The sequence below is a fragment of the Crotalus tigris genome, unplaced genomic scaffold (genome assembly GCF_016545835.1).
Source record: "Crotalus tigris isolate CLP2741 ecotype Arizona unplaced genomic scaffold, ASM1654583v1 scf7180000023864.505019, whole genome shotgun sequence".
Lineage (NCBI taxonomy): Eukaryota > Metazoa > Chordata > Lepidosauria > Squamata > Viperidae > Crotalus > Crotalus tigris.
The window spans coordinates 490250-505019 of NW_024100235.1; the positions used below are offsets into that span (position 1 = coordinate 490250).

Consider the following 14770-nt stretch of genomic DNA (forward strand, 5'->3'; position numbering starts at 1 on the left):
AAAATCCAGCCTGAGCTGAGGAAGGTCTGTAGTCCCTGCAGTTTGTCCTGCTGTAGTCACCTCTCGGGCTGAGACAGGTAGCATTGTCAATTCTTTCCACACATTTTTGCAGTGAAGACAGTTCCGCACAAAGACAAAATTCCACAAGTAACTATGAATAGGATTATGGTGGTGATAAAATACCAGGGCAAAACAAGGCAAGGCAACAGTAAGTAATGGTTACACTGGATATTTCCCATTTGGGACCAAATCTTTAAAAAAATCTCTCTCTCTCTCTCTCTCTCTCTCTGTGTGTGTGTTTGTGTGTTTGTGTGTATTTGTGTATGTGTGTGTGTTTATTTAGCATATGGAATATCATACATGGATTTGCAATATATATTAACATTTCATGTAGACCAATAAAACATAATATAATATAAATTTGAAAAAGATCTATGTTCTAAACCAGGGGTCTTCAAACTTGGCTCTTTTATGATTTGTGGACTTCACCTCCCAGAATTCCTCATCCAGGCATGCTGGCTGAGGAATTATGGGAGTTGAAGTCCACGAGTCATAAAAGAGCCAAGTTTGCCTACCCCTGGTCTAGGCCATCTAACCATTGAAGCAAAGCATTGTTTATATTTAAAAATGAGAGACTGTATATGCCTTCAGTTTACAGCGGGACATGAACTGATCTACGATTTGACGTGGTACCCGCACATTTAAACACCGGTTTGCTGTTCATGAGACCTAATGCTAATTGCTGTCTAAATTGTCCTGGCGCAGAATTGTTCCCTCATGCTGTTTAGTTTCCTTTTCAGAAAATACTGAAAGTAAATATAAAGGTAAAACCAGAAACTTTTCTTTTTGGTTTAATGGAAAAAAGACTTGGACAAAATGATGGAATTTCAATGTTATATACGCTGACTGCAACAAGACTAGTTTATGCACAAACATGTAAGGACATTTCGATCTCCACAATGGCGGAATGGCTGCAAAAGTTGATGGAGTTAGCAGAGATGGCTAAATTGACTCCTTTGATGAAAGAAAAAGACATAAGTCCTTTTGTTTCTACTTGGAAACCCTTTCTGGACTTCTGCACTTCTAGGCGGCTGGGCTAGAAGATCTCCAAGGTCCCTTCCAACTCTGGAATTCAGCTTCTAAGTGGCTTTTATGGCCTCCGACAAATGTCTTTTGGGGGTTTTATCTTCCAGCCTATTATTAAATGGTAAATATAGAATCTTTCTTCGGTAAGTAAACTCATATTCCAAAAGTTTCCAGGTTGGTTATTAATTTTAAGATGTATATTGCAAGACATGATCATTGCTTCTTGTGTATAGAAGAAATAACCCTCCAAATTACAGGAAGCCTTAACTTACAACACTTCATTTAATGACCATTCGAAGTTACAACGTCACTGAAAAAAGGGACATGTGAACCTTTGAGAGCTGTATGCAACGAAATTTCATTTTGATGTATGCCAATTGGTGTACATTCAAAGTGACAATAAAGTTGTTGTTGTTCTTGTTATTATTATTATTATTTTCCACAAATACGACCTTTGCAGCATCCCCATGATTATGTTATCAAAATTAAGATGCTTGGCAACTGGTTCACACTTATGACCGTTGCTGTGTCCCCAGGTCATGTGATTTTCTTTTGTGACCTTCTGACAAGCAAAGTCAATGGGGAAGCCAGATTCACTTAAGAACCAGGTTACTAACTTATGAACTGGAGTGATTCACTTAACAGGTGTGGCAAGAAAGGTCATAAAATGGGGTAAAACTCAGATGAAATTGGTGCCCCTCTCTAAGTGGTCAGATTGCAGTCGCTGTCAGGTCACCATTTGCATGGAGAGAAATGGCCAGTCTGGGAGTTGCACTCACCTCTCCAGAGAAAGTCGGTTAGAAGAGTTGGATTGCATATTTTGCTAGTGTATGCCTTGTAGCAACAACCTAGCATGACTTGCAAGAAATTATGGCCTCTTAGCTACTATAAGTTGGGTATTGTTCTGTAAAATTCCTTATGAACTTTTGTCACACTTTCGTCCATTGCAGAACCCCATGGTCACGTGATCAATATTCAGATGCTTGGCAACTGACTCATGTTTAGGACGGTAGCAGTGTCCAGGGGTCATGTGATCAACTTTTGCGCCCTTCTGACAAGCAAAAGCAATGGGGAAGCCAGTCTTAACAACTGTGTTACTATCTTAACAACTGCAATGATCTACTTAACAACTGTGGCAAGAAACATTGTAAAATGAGGCAAAAGTCACTTCACAAATGTTCCATTTAGCAACATATATTTGGGGATCAATTGGGGTAGGTTGAGGACTACCTGTATGTAGTTGAGGAACCTCTGGAAGTGTCAGGTTTCCATTAATATTGTAACTAAATACTAATTCACTGTATGCTGTAGAACGGTGGGAAAAAATGGGACAAAGCTCAGACAAAGAATTTTGCTGAAATTTACATTTAATGAAAAGTTTACCCTATTCCTAACAAAAGTGTAATGAAAATAGGCCTAAGCTAAATTAGTATATATAAAATCTTTTTTACTTTTATTCTCCGAACAATAACTAGAACAACAAGAGCAAGTACAACAAAAAGAACAATTACAAAAACAACAACAATAACAAGACGCAGAAAGTTCCTTGGGGGAAAGTGGCTCATCGCTGGTCTTCGCTGCTGGGTCGGATTCCGCCGTCCATCGCCTTCCGTCTATATGCAGATAGAATAACAGAACAGAATACCAAGAGTTGGAAGGGACTTTGGAGGTCTTCTACTCCAACCCCCTACTCATGAACACATTGTTCCCAGCATCGCCTCCATCTGTCTGCTGTGCTAAATAGCCAGCTTCTGGTCCAGCCCATCAAGAAGGGCGAGACTTCCTCCTTGTGAATAAAAGAGCTGCCCTTTGCTGCTCCTGCCTTTTCTCTGCCCTACCTGTTCTCGGATGAGTGTATAAAGCAGTTCCTCCTCCAAACTAACCATCTGCAGCTGTGTGCTTTCCCATCTGAAAGCCTCCTGGCTGTCCTGCCGCACCTGTGCTCCAGCCAAATCCCTCTCCTCTGGCTGCTCGGAGGCATTGACCAACTCACCTCCTGATGTGCCTGGGACTGGTTCATCCTTCTCCGATCTGCCAACTGGAGAGGCATCTGGGGAAGCATCTGGGGGAGTAATCAAAGGCTTTTATTAGTACCACACGCTTTCTATAAAAGTACAAACACTTTGTTCTTTTTGGAGTTACTTTTGATACTTTTGTGGGGTTTTCTTAATAAGGACACTGGAGAAGGTTGCCATTTCCTTCTCCAGTGGACCATGTTGTGTTAGCGCTCTGCACTATGACCTGTCTGACTTGGGTGACCCTGCACGGCAGAGCGTATTGCTTCATTGAGCTTTGCAAGACTTCAACACAACAACAAAGAGGCTAAAATAGGTACCTCTTTTAATTAGAGACTGAAGTCCAGGGAGTCTTCCTCCAGGCTGCTGAGATTCTCCAGCGTGGCTTCCCCTTCTTCAGGAGAATCCTGTGAATGACAATGATTCCTCTTTAGCCATCAGTGAAAAGAGACTCAGAATTCCTAAAAGAGGTCCTATTGAATCAGGATCCTCATCGGGAACAATGCTTCTGTTGCAATCCCCACCCCCACCCAGCCGTTCCCGCAGAAATGTAGGCTGTCTACTCTGCTCCTTAATGCCCTGCCCAGAAACAACAGGGTGCTGGAGAGGAGGAAGCAGAAAAAGGAAAGGGATAAGCAGGGTGGTTCATATCCATTTAGGATACCAGTCCACTGCATTGGGCCCTTCCCTGCTGCTTTGCGGTACCCAACCAATCGCAACAGAGCTTGAGTGTTAGCCTAAATATGTTGTCCCAAGGGCCAGGTGTCACCTTGCTCCACTGCCCAGAGCCCTCCAGCACAGTTCACTCAGATTAGGAGAACTGAATAGAGGGACTCTATCCTTCCCCAAGAGAAAACACTTTGTCTTTCTTACCCACGGACTGGACGAAAGGCTGGCCTCCAAAGCCTCTGCAGCCTGCTCCCAGCTTCCCTCAGACACCTCATCCAAGAGGGCAGAAATGGAGTCGAAATCCTCCAGGCTGTTGATCCCGGAGCCCACCTGCACTTCCATCGAATCCTGCTAGTGACAGTATCGAGGCTAAATCCTAAGCCTTCTGCATCCCAATAAGATTGCTAAAGGATAGGGTGCGTTCAGGCCCTGTGTGCCAACAGCAAGAGAGCCTCCATCGGCCCCATTGCCAAGACTTTCTTACCTCCGAGGTCTGCGTCTTCTCCTCAGTAGGAGAGAGCTCCTCTTCTGCCGGCTGGTCTTCTTCGTCCTGAAATAACAATGTGAAGGTTCTGTCTGTTGGCATCTCCACAGAGACAATGCTTCTTCTTTTAGTGGGGCAGAAGCTGTTCAGGTCTTACCGACTCAACGCAGGTCTCCAAAATGGGGGGGAGTCGCGGCCTCCAGTGCTCTTGCTTTTTCTCTCTGGGGAGCGAAACGAAGAGGCCAAAGGTGAAAAGTAGCCACGGGCCCTTTTTAAAAAAGTGGTCCCGTGGAGGTTCTAAGAACCCTTCCAGCTGGCCTGCCAAGGGGATTGGCCTGCCAAAGGGGCTGCCCTCAGTCATTCTTCCTTTGCAGAGGCAGAGGGCAGAGATGCCTCCCTTCTGCAAAGGTTTCACCCTCCGAGGTGTTACCTACCTTGATAAGCAGGCACTGCTTTCCTCCTGCACGTCGTCCCTTGGTTGGCATTCTTCCAAAGGATCCTGAAATAACAATGCAAATATTACAACTGTTGGCATATCAACAAACCCGCAGCGAAAGGGCTTCTGCATGGTGAGGAGCTGGTCTGGGCTTACCGACTCAGTGCAGGTCTCCGAGATAGTTAAGAGCCGCGGCCTCCATTTCGCCATGTTCTCATTTCTGGGGAGAGAATGAAGAGCCAAAGATGAAAAGTAGCCATGCGATGCCTCCCCTCTGCAAACGGTTCTTCGAGCCCTTTTCTTTAGGGCTTTAGTGCGTCCGCCTTTTCGGGGGCTTCAGAATACTTCAGCTGAGAACACCTACCTCATTGAAATAAGAACTGGCGCCACCTCTTCCTTCCTGGGGATCCGGGCGGTGGCACGAACACCCATCAAAACCTGCAAGTAACAATTGTTCATTGAAGGAATAAATGAAAAGTCCTCTGCATGTGATGGAATGTTTATCTTCCCCAAGAGGGAAAGGCTGCACTCCACAGGGAATAGAGACAGCAGATCATGGAAAAGTTGGCTAATGGGAAGAGGCTCAAAATGGCTCTTTCTTAGAATGTCCCAGTATTTCCCTTCCAAGCCATCAAGATCTTTTCCCGAATCCAAAAGGCTCCTCTTGACTTTCCTAGGCTGGCCAGGTTCCCCCAAGTGAGAATTCCTCCCTTTCCCCACCCGGTTTTGAGGCAAGGACCCTGACTGGCCATGTCACAGAAGAGTCCTTACCCCTTGGGAGGAAGACCTGTGTCCATCAGACACACAAAGATGTGTCTGCCATTCTCCCTTCTGGTCATGCCGCTTCTGTCCCTCGTCAGTCCTGGCCAAAAGAAGAAGGTGACATGTCAAAGGTTATCCTTCTAGGTCTGCCTCTCCTTTCTAGGACCGGCCATTCAGCCTGCCCAACTTTTTGCCTCTGCAACCCCTTGCACACAGGAAGCCATCTTGAGGAGAGGCTCTTAGAGACCCTGCAGTCCATCAATGTTGCCCCACCATGCCCAGGGTTTGTGGAGAAGGGGGTGGTACCTGTCAGGAGGCTCAGGAAGGTCCTCTACGTCGCTCTTTGTGCAGCAGAAGAGCGCTGAACATCTTTTCCAGATGTTCTGTGAAGAGAATAGAAATAGGCATAAGTCAGTCATAAGAGTTGGGAAACATGACTTTCTCCCCTACTACTGCCAATTTCTTGGCAGCTGAGATGGCCACACTTACTCTAAAAAACCGTCGTACAGCCATGACCCCAAGCAGCTGTTGGTCCTTTCACTGCACGAAGGGAGAATGGACAGCTGGGGCCTGATTGGTGGCTTTTCAGGGAAACTGTCAACCTGGTTGCTTTGGCAACCAGGTAAACATTGGCCACATTCTAAACCTGCCCAAGGAGGGCAGCTCACCTGGGTTTAGGAGTGTCTGGATGGCCCGGTGGCTGACTCCTTTGGTGGCTTTTGGCCTCTGCCTTTCACGTGGGAAGTTGTTTGTTCATGAAAAAGAGAGAAGCACAATCATTGTGGCACAAAGCACAGAGGGAATCATACAATCCTAGGATAGATGGGAATTTTAGTCCAACCCCCTGCCCAAGGAAAGGCTCCCCATACCATCTCAGACAAATGACTGTCCAATCTTTTCTTGAAAATCTCCACAATGCAGCACACACAACTCTGGGATATTTCCTCTCCATACTCACACAGACTTCAGGCATGACCTCCCCGGCGGCCATGTTGCAAAGCGTTATTTTGAGCCTTCAGCGTTCACTTAATGACTTCAGCATTCGCTTAATGACTACAGCGTTCGCTTAACAACTACTGTAAAAATGTTCAAAAAATTAGGTCCAGTCACATGATGCTTTGACTTTTTAACTGCAACAATGTACGACTGTAATTCAGGGCTCAATCGCAGTCTCAGGTTGAGGACCACCTGTACTGATAATGTGACTTCAGGCTCAAAGAGAAAAACATTACAGATTTATAGTGATGAGGAGAGAGATGCTGTACTTAAATATCTTCTAAGTAAATGTTGAAGCATTCACTGCCCTAACAAATAGAGACAGTTCTTCTTTCTTCAAGAATGGCCTTGCTGGTCTCAAATATGTTCCATTTTAAATTTCCAAATATCATAAACTAGGAACAAAAAACAAGAAATAAACAGCAGGTTCAAAGTAACCAGCTTCATAACTTATCCTTCAGTTATAGTGAAATATTAAACCACAGGCATCCCAGAAACAGAACAAATTCTTATTTTTTTTTTCAGGTTTGCAGGTTTACTTCCAAAACGTCTATTGTTTCACATAGATATCCTTTTTCTTCCTCCAACGGGAAAATTCTCATTTATTTATATTCATATTTTAAATTCTGTCCTTGTATCCTCTTTGAGTTTATAAAAATATCTAACTTTGATATAATGCCCCAAACAGGAACAAACGTAGTTATCGTTATGACTGCATTTCTGAAGGATGGGCTTCAGAGTGGGTTGTGTAGGGATTAGAGAAATTTCAAAGGAAGGTTGAGGAAAAATATTGGAAGCAGGATTAAGTACACATAGTACAGGAAGTCCTCAACGTACAACAGTTCATTTAGTAACCCTTGAAAGTTACAATGACACTGAATAAAGTGACTTATGACCGTTTTTCACACTTACGACCTTTGTAGCAGTCCCATGCTCACGTGATCAACATTCAAATGCTTGGCAATTGGTTCATCCTTATGACCGTTGCTATGTCCGGAGGTCATGCGATCACCTTTTGCAACAGTTTGAAAAGCAAAACCAATGCGGAAGCCAGCTTCACTTAACAACCGTGTTACTAAGTTATCAAGCGCAGTGATTCATTAAGCAACTGTGGGAAGAAAAGTCGTAAAAGGGACAAAACTCACTTAACAAGTGTCTCCCTTAACAACAGAAATTTTGAGCTCAGTTCTCATCGTAAGTCGAGGACTACCTGTGCAGGAAAATCAAGCTGAGACTTGAGTCCATAACAAACTGATATTTAATTTGAGTTTGTCCCAAGAAGCTTTATAGTAACAAAATTGTCAATATTGTAAAATTTACATTAAAAACAACGTGAAAATGGATTATAAACAGGTTGCCTTAGCTGTACGATATTTCTACCCAATCCTGCCTTCCTTGGCTCTAAAGATGTATTTATACAGATAGTCCTCGACTTACAACCGTTCATTTTTTGACCCTTGAAAGTTACAACAGCCCTGACAAAGTAACTGATGACCATTTTTCACACTTACAACCTTTGTAGCAGTCCCATGATCATGTGATCAAAATTCAGATGTTTGGCAATTGGTTCATACTTATGACCGTTGCTGTGTCCGAAGGTCATGTAATCCCCTTTTGCAATCCTTTCAACAGCAAAATCAATGCGGAAGGCAGATTCACTTAACAACCGTGTTACTAACTTCACCACTTAATTCACTTAACAGCTGTGGCAAGAAAGATTGTAAAAGGAGAAAAACTCACTTAAAAACTCTCTCGCTTAGCAACAGAAACATTGGCTCAATTGTGGTCGTAAGTCGAGCACTACTAGTATAACTCTTAGTAGTTTTCTTAGGGCTAAGACTCCAAGCTTTCCTTCCATCTGCCACTCCCAGCTCCCAAATTACTCACTTCTCTTCCCTCCAAGAATACAAATATATAAATATAAATATAAACCAGAAGAGGAACCCAGTGTTACTATCCTTTGATTGACGAGTCTAAGATCCAATCCCCACTCACTGAATTTCTGGGCAACAGGAAATGGCCTCCTCCTTTCCCAACACGGGGCCTAAAAATCCAGCCTGAGCTGAGGTAGGTCTGTAGTCCTTGCAGTTTGTCCTGCTGTAGTCACCTCTCGGGCTGAGACAGGTAGCATTGTCAGTTCTTTCCACACATTTTTGCAGTGAAGACAGTTCCGCGCAAAGACAAAATTCCACAAGTAACTATGAATAGGATTATGGTGGTGATAAAATACCAGGGCAAAACAAGGCAAGGCAACAGTTAAGTAATGGTTACACTGGATATTTCCCATTTGGGACCAAATCTTTAAAAAAATATATCTCTCTCTCTCTCTCTCTGTGTGTGTGTGTGTGTGTGTGTGTGTTTGTGTGTATTTGTGTATGTGTGTGTGTTTATTTAGCATATGGAATATCATACATGGATTTGCAATATATATTAACATTTCATGTAGACCAATAAAACATAATATAATATAAATTTGAAAAAGATCTATGTTCTAAACCAGGGGTCTTCAAACTTGGCTCTTTTATGATTTGTGGACTTCACCTCCCAGAATTCCTCATCCAGGCATGCTGGCTGAGGAATTATGGGAGTTGAAGTCCACGAGTCATAAAAGAGCCAAGTTTGCCTACCCCTGGTCTAGGCCATCTAACCATTGAAGCAAAGCATTGTTTATATTTAAAAATGAGAGACTGTATATGCCTTCAGTTTACAGCGGGACATGAACTGATCTACGATTTGACGTGGTACCCGCACATTTAAACACCGGTTTGCTGTTCATGAGACCTAATGCTAATTGCTGTCTAAATTGTCCTGGCGCAGAATTGTTCCCTCATGCTGTTTAGTTTCCTTTTCAGAAAATACTGAAAGTAAATATAAAGGTAAAACCAGAAACTTTTCTTTTTGGTTTAATGGAAAAAAGACTTGGACAAAATGATGGAATTTCAATGTTATATACGCTGACTGCAACAAGACTAGTTTATGCACAAACATGTAAGGACATTTCGATCTCCACACTGGCGGAATGGCTGCAAAAGTTGATGGAGTTAGCAGAGATGGCTAAATTGACTCCTTTGATGAAAGAAAAAGACATAAGTCCTTTTGTTTCTACTTGGAAACCCTTTCTGGACTTCTGCACTTCTAGGCGGCTGGGCTAGAAGATCTCCAAGGTCCCTTCCAACTCTGGAATTCAGCTTCTAAGTGGCTTTTATGGCCTCCGACAAATGTCTTTTGGGGGTTTTATCTTCCAGCCTATTATTAAATGGTAAATATAGAATCTTTCTTCGGTAAGTAAACTCATATTCCAAAAGTTTCCAGGTTGGTTATTAATTTTAAGATGTATATTGCAAGACATGATCATTGCTTCTTGTGTATAGAAGAAATAACCCTCAAAATTACAGGAAGCCTTAACTTACAACACTTCATTTAATGACCATTCGAAGTTACAACGTCACTGAAAAAAGGGACATGTGAACCTTTGAGAGCTGTATGCAACGAAATTTCATTTTGATGTATGCCAATTGGTGTACATTCAAAGTGACAATAAAGTTGTTGTTGTTCTTGTTATTATTATTATTATTTTCACAAATACGACCTTTGCAGCATCCCCATGATTATGTTATCAAAATTAAGATGCTTGGCAACTGGTTCACACTTATGACCGTTGCTGTATCCCCAGGTCATGTGATTTTCTTTTGTGACCTTCTGACAAGCAAAGTCAATGGGGAAGCCAGATTCACTTAAGAACCAGGTTACTAACTTATGAACTGGAGTGATTCACTTAACAGGTGTGGCAAGAAAGGTCATAAAATGGGGTAAAACTCTGACGAAATTGGTGCCCCTCTCTAAGTGGTCAGATTGCAGTCGCTGTCAGGTCACCATTTGCATGGAGAGAAATGGCCAGTCTGGGAGTTGCACTCACCTCTCCAGAGAAAGTCGGTTAGAAGAGTTGGATTGCATATTTTGCTAGTGTATGCCTTGTAGCAACAACCTCGCATGACTTACAAGAAATTATGGCCTCTTAGCTACTATAAGTTGGGTATTGTTCTGTAAAATTCCTTATGAACTTTTGTCACACTTTCGTCCATTGCAGAACCCCATGGTCACGTGATCAATATTCAGATGCTTGGCAACTGACTCATGTTTAGGACGGTAGCAGTGTCCAGGGGTCATGTGATCAACTTTTGCGCCCTTCTGACAAGCAAAAGCAATGGGGAAGCCAGTCTTAACAACTGTGTTACTATCTTAACAACTGCAATGATCTACTTAACAACTGTGGCAAGAAACATTGTAAAATGAGGCAAAAGTCACTTCACAAATGTTCCATTTAGCAACATATATTTGGGGATCAATTGGGGTAGGTTGAGGACTACCTGTATGTAGTTGAGGAACCTCTGGAAGTGTCAGGTTTCCATTAATATTGTAACTAAATACTAATTCACTGTATGATGTAGAACGGTGGGAAAAAATGGGACAAAGCTCAGACAAAGAATTTTGCTGAAATTTACATTTAATGAAAAGTTTACCCTATTCCTAACAAAAGTGTCATGAAAATAGGCCTAAGCTAAATTAGTATATATAAAATCTTTTTTACTTTTATTCTCCGAACAATAACTAGAACAACAAGAGCAAGTACAACAAAAAGAACACTTACAAAAACAACAACAATAACAAGACGCAGAAAGTTCCTTGGGGGAAAGTGGCTCATCGCTGGTCTTCGCTGCTGGGTCGGATTCCGCCGTCCATCGCCGTCCGTCTATATGCAAATAGAATAACAGAACAGAATACCAAGAGTTGGAAGGGACTTTGGAGGTCTTCTACTCCAACCCCCTACTCATGAACACATTGTTCCCAGCATCGCCTCCCTCTGTCTGCTGTGCTAAATAGCCAGCTTCTGGTCCAGCCCATCAAGAAGGGCGAGACTTCCTCCTTGTGAATAAAAGAGCTGCCCTTTGCGGCTCCTGCCTTTTCTCTGCCCTACTTGTTCTCGGATGAGTGTATAAAGCAGTTCCTCCTCCAAACTAACCATCTGCAGCTGTGTGCTTTCCCATCCGAAAGCCTCCTGGCTGTCCTGCCGCACCTGTGCTCCAGCCAAATCCCTCTCCTCTGGCTGCTCGGAGGCATTGACCAACTCACCTCCTGATGTGCCTGGGACTGGTTCATCCTTCTCCGATCTGCCAACTGGAGAGGCATCTGGGGAAGCATCTGGGGGAGTAATCAAAGGCTTTTATTAGTACCACACGCTTTCTATAAAAGTACAAACACTTTGTTCTTTTTGGAGTTACTTTTGATACTTTTGTGGGGTTTTCTTAATAAGGACACTGGAGAAGATTGCCATTTCCTTCTCCAGTGGACCATGTTGTGTTAGCGCTCTGCACTATGACCTGTCTGACTTGGGTGACCCTGCACGGCAGAGCGTATTGCTTCATTGAGCTTTGCAAGACTTCAACACAACAACAAAGAGGCTAAAATAGGTACCTCTTTTAATTAGAGACTGAAGTCCAGGGAGTCTTCCTCCAGGCTGCTGAGATTCTCCAGCGTGCCTTCCCCTTCTTCAGGAGAATCCTGTGAATGACAATGATTCCTCTTTAGCCATCAGTGAAAAGAGACTCAGAATTCCTAAAAGAGGTCCTATTGAATCAGGATCCTCATCGGGAACAATGCTTCTGTTGCAATCCCCACCCCCACCCAGCCATTCCCGCAGAAATGTAGGCTGTCTACTCTGCCCCTTAATGCCCTGCCCAGAAACAACAGGGTGCTGGAGAGGAGGAAGCAGAAAAAGGAAAGGGATAAGCACGGTGGTTCATATCCATTTAGGATACCAGTCCACTGCATTGGGCCCTTCCCTGCTGCTTTGCGGTACCCAACCAATCGCACCAGAGCTTGAGTGTTAGCCTAAATATGTTGTCCCAAGGGCCAGGTGTCACCTTGCTCCACTGCCCAGAGCCCTCCAGCACAGTTCACTCAGATTAGGAGAACTGAATAGAGGGACTCTATCCTTCCCCAAGAGAAAACACTTTGTCTTTCTTACCCCCGGACTGGACGAAAGGCTGGCCTCCAAAGCCTCTGCAGCCTGCTCCCAGCTTCCCTCAGACACCTCATCCAAGAGGGCAGAAATGGAGTCGAAATCCTCCAGGCTGTTGATCCCGGAGCCCACCTGCACTTCCATCGAATCCTGCTAGTGACAGTATCGAGGCTAAATCCTAAGCCTTCTGCATCCCAAGAAGATTGCTAAAGGACAGGGTGCGTTCAGGCCCTGTGTGCCAACAGCAAGAGAGCCTCCATCGGCCCCATTGCCAAGACTTTCTTACCTCCGAGGTCTGCGTCTTCTCCTCAGTAGGAGAGAGCTCCTCTTCTGCCGGCTGGTCTTCTTCGTCCTGAAATAACAATGTGAAGGTTCTGTCTGTTGGCATCTCCACAGAGACAATGCTTCTTCTTTTAGTGGGGCAGAAGCTGTTCAGGTCTTACCGACTCAACGCAGGTCTCCAAAATGGGGGGGAGTCGCGGCCTCCAGTGCTCTTGCTTTTTCTCTCTGGGGAGCGAAACGAAGAGGCCAAAGGTGAACAGTAGCCACGGGCCCTTTTTAAAAAAGTGGTCCCGTGGAGGTTCTAAGAACCCTTCCAGCTGGCCTGCCAAGGGGATTGGCCTGCCAAAGGGGCTGCCTTCAGTCATTCTTCCTTTGCAGAGGCAGAGGGCAGAGATGCCTCCCTTCTGCAAAGGTTTCACCCTCCGAGGTGTTACCTACCTTGATAAGCAGGCACTGCTTTCCTCCTGCACGTCGTCCCTTGGTTGGCATTCTTCCAAAGGATCCTGAAATAACAATGCAAATATTACAACTGTCGGCATATCAACAAACCCGCAGCGAAAGGGCTTCTGCATGGTGAGGAGCTGGTCTGGGCTTACCGACTCAGTGCAGGTCTCCGAGATAGTTAAGAGCCGCGGCCTCCATTTCGCCATGTTCTCATTTCTGGGGAGAGAATGAAGAGCCAAAGATGAAAAGTAGCCATGCGATGCCTCCCCTCTGCAAACGGTTCTTCGAGCCCTTTTCTTTAGGGCTTTAGTGCGTCCGCCTTTTCGGGGGCTTCAGAATACTTCAGCTGAGAACACCTACCTCATTGAAATAAGAACTGACGCCACCTCTTCCTTCCTGGGGATCCGGGCGGTGGCACGAACACCCATCAAAACCTGCAAGTAACAATTGTTCATTGAAGGAATAAATGAAAAGTCCTCTGCATGTGATGGAATGTTTATCTTCCCCAAGAGGGAAAGGCTGCACTCCACAGGGAATAGAGACAGCAGATCATGGAAAAGTTGGCTAATGGGAAGAGGCTCAAAATGGCTCTTTCTTAGAATGTCCCAGTATTTCCCTTCCAAGCCATCAAGATCTTTTCCCGAATCCAAAAGGCTCCTCTTGACTTTCCTAGGCTGGCCAGGTTCCCCCAAGTGAGAATTCCTCCCTTTCCCCACCCGGTTTTGAGGCAAGGACCCTGACTGGCCATGTCACAGAAGAGTCCTTACCCCTTGGGAGGAAGACCTGTGTCCATCAGACACACAAAGATGTGTCTGCCATTCTCCCTTCTGGTCATGCCGCTTCTGTCCCTCGTCAATCCTGGCCAAAAGAAGAAGGTGACATGTCAAAGGTTATCCTTCTAGGTCTGCCTCTCCTTTCTAGGACCGGCCATTCAGCCTGCCCAACTTTTTGCCTCTGCAACCCCTTGCACACAGGAAGCCATCTTGAGGAGAGGCTCTTAGAGACCCTGCAGTCCATCACTGTTGCCCCACCATGCCCAGGGTTTGTGGAGAAGGGGGTGGTACCTGTCAGGAGGCTCAGGAAGGTCCTCTACGTCGCTCTTCGTGCAGCAGAAGAGCGCTGAACATCTTTTCCAGATGTTCTGTGAAGAGAAAAGAAATAGGCATAAGTCAGTCATAAGAGTTGGGAAACATGACTTTCTCCCCTACTACTGCCAATTTCTTGGCAGCTGAGATGGCCACACTTACTCTAAAAAACCGTCGTACAGCCATGACCCCAAGCAGCTGTTGGTCCTTTCACTGCACGACGGGAGAATGGACAGCTGGGGCCTGATTGGTGGCTTTTCAGGGAAACTGTCAACCTGGTTGCTTTGGCAACCAGGTAAACATTGGCCACATTCTAAACCTGCCCAAGGAGGGCAGCTCACCTGGGTTGAGGAGTGTCTGGATGGCCCGGTGGCTGACTCCTTTGGTGGCTTTTGGCCTCTGCCTTTCACGTGGGAAGTTGTTTGTTCATGAAAAAGAGAGAAGCACAATCATTGTGGCACAAAGCACAGAGGGAATCATACAATCCTAGGA

At 44.7% G+C, this 14770-nt stretch overlaps 2 protein-coding genes and 1 long non-coding RNA gene across 8 annotated transcripts; all 3 read right to left on the bottom strand.

The window, feature by feature from the left end:
* Positions 1-2435: 2435 nt before the first annotated feature.
* LOC120298410 lies at positions 2436-8451 on the bottom strand. Of its 6 annotated transcripts, XM_039322150.1 has the most exons (15): positions 8189-8441; positions 6322-6843; positions 6121-6182; positions 5942-5992; positions 5759-5835; positions 5462-5552; positions 5055-5128; positions 4847-4910; positions 4689-4753; positions 4412-4475; positions 4255-4320; positions 3975-4121; positions 3422-3508; positions 3080-3148; positions 2436-2699 (listed from the first exon to the last, which is right to left on the bottom strand). In XM_039322150.1, the coding sequence occupies exons 4-13, from the start codon at positions 5963-5965 to the stop codon at positions 3431-3433; spliced, it is 750 nt and encodes a 249-aa protein (XP_039178084.1). In that variant the 5' UTR covers positions 5966-5992; positions 6121-6182; positions 6322-6843; positions 8189-8441; the 3' UTR covers positions 2436-2699; positions 3080-3148; positions 3422-3430. The 6 variants fall into 6 exon arrangements, with proteins under 6 accessions (XP_039178084.1, XP_039178079.1, XP_039178081.1 ...); XM_039322145.1 differs by lacking the exons at positions 2436-2699; positions 3080-3148; positions 3422-3508 and having other exon boundaries at positions 3687-4121; positions 8189-8451; XM_039322147.1 differs by lacking the exons at positions 2436-2699; positions 3080-3148; positions 3422-3508 and having other exon boundaries at positions 3687-4121; positions 8336-8391.
* Positions 8452-11092: 2641 nt separating this feature from the next.
* LOC120298413 lies at positions 11093-12279 on the bottom strand. The gene is made up of 3 exons (XR_005554071.1): positions 11921-12279; positions 11579-11647; positions 11093-11198 (listed from the first exon to the last, which is right to left on the bottom strand). It is a non-coding gene; the product is annotated as an uncharacterized LOC120298413 (long non-coding RNA).
* Positions 12280-12411: 132 nt separating this feature from the next.
* On the bottom strand, positions 12412-14487 carry LOC120298409. Its single transcript, XM_039322144.1, has 10 exons — positions 14441-14487; positions 14258-14334; positions 13961-14051; positions 13554-13627; positions 13346-13409; positions 13188-13252; positions 12911-12974; positions 12754-12819; positions 12474-12617; positions 12412-12420 (listed from the first exon to the last, which is right to left on the bottom strand). Exons 1-10 carry the CDS (start codon positions 14462-14464, stop codon positions 12412-12414), a joined length of 678 nt encoding a protein of 225 aa, XP_039178078.1. The 5' UTR covers positions 14465-14487.
* Between the last annotated feature and the right edge of the window lie 283 nt (positions 14488-14770).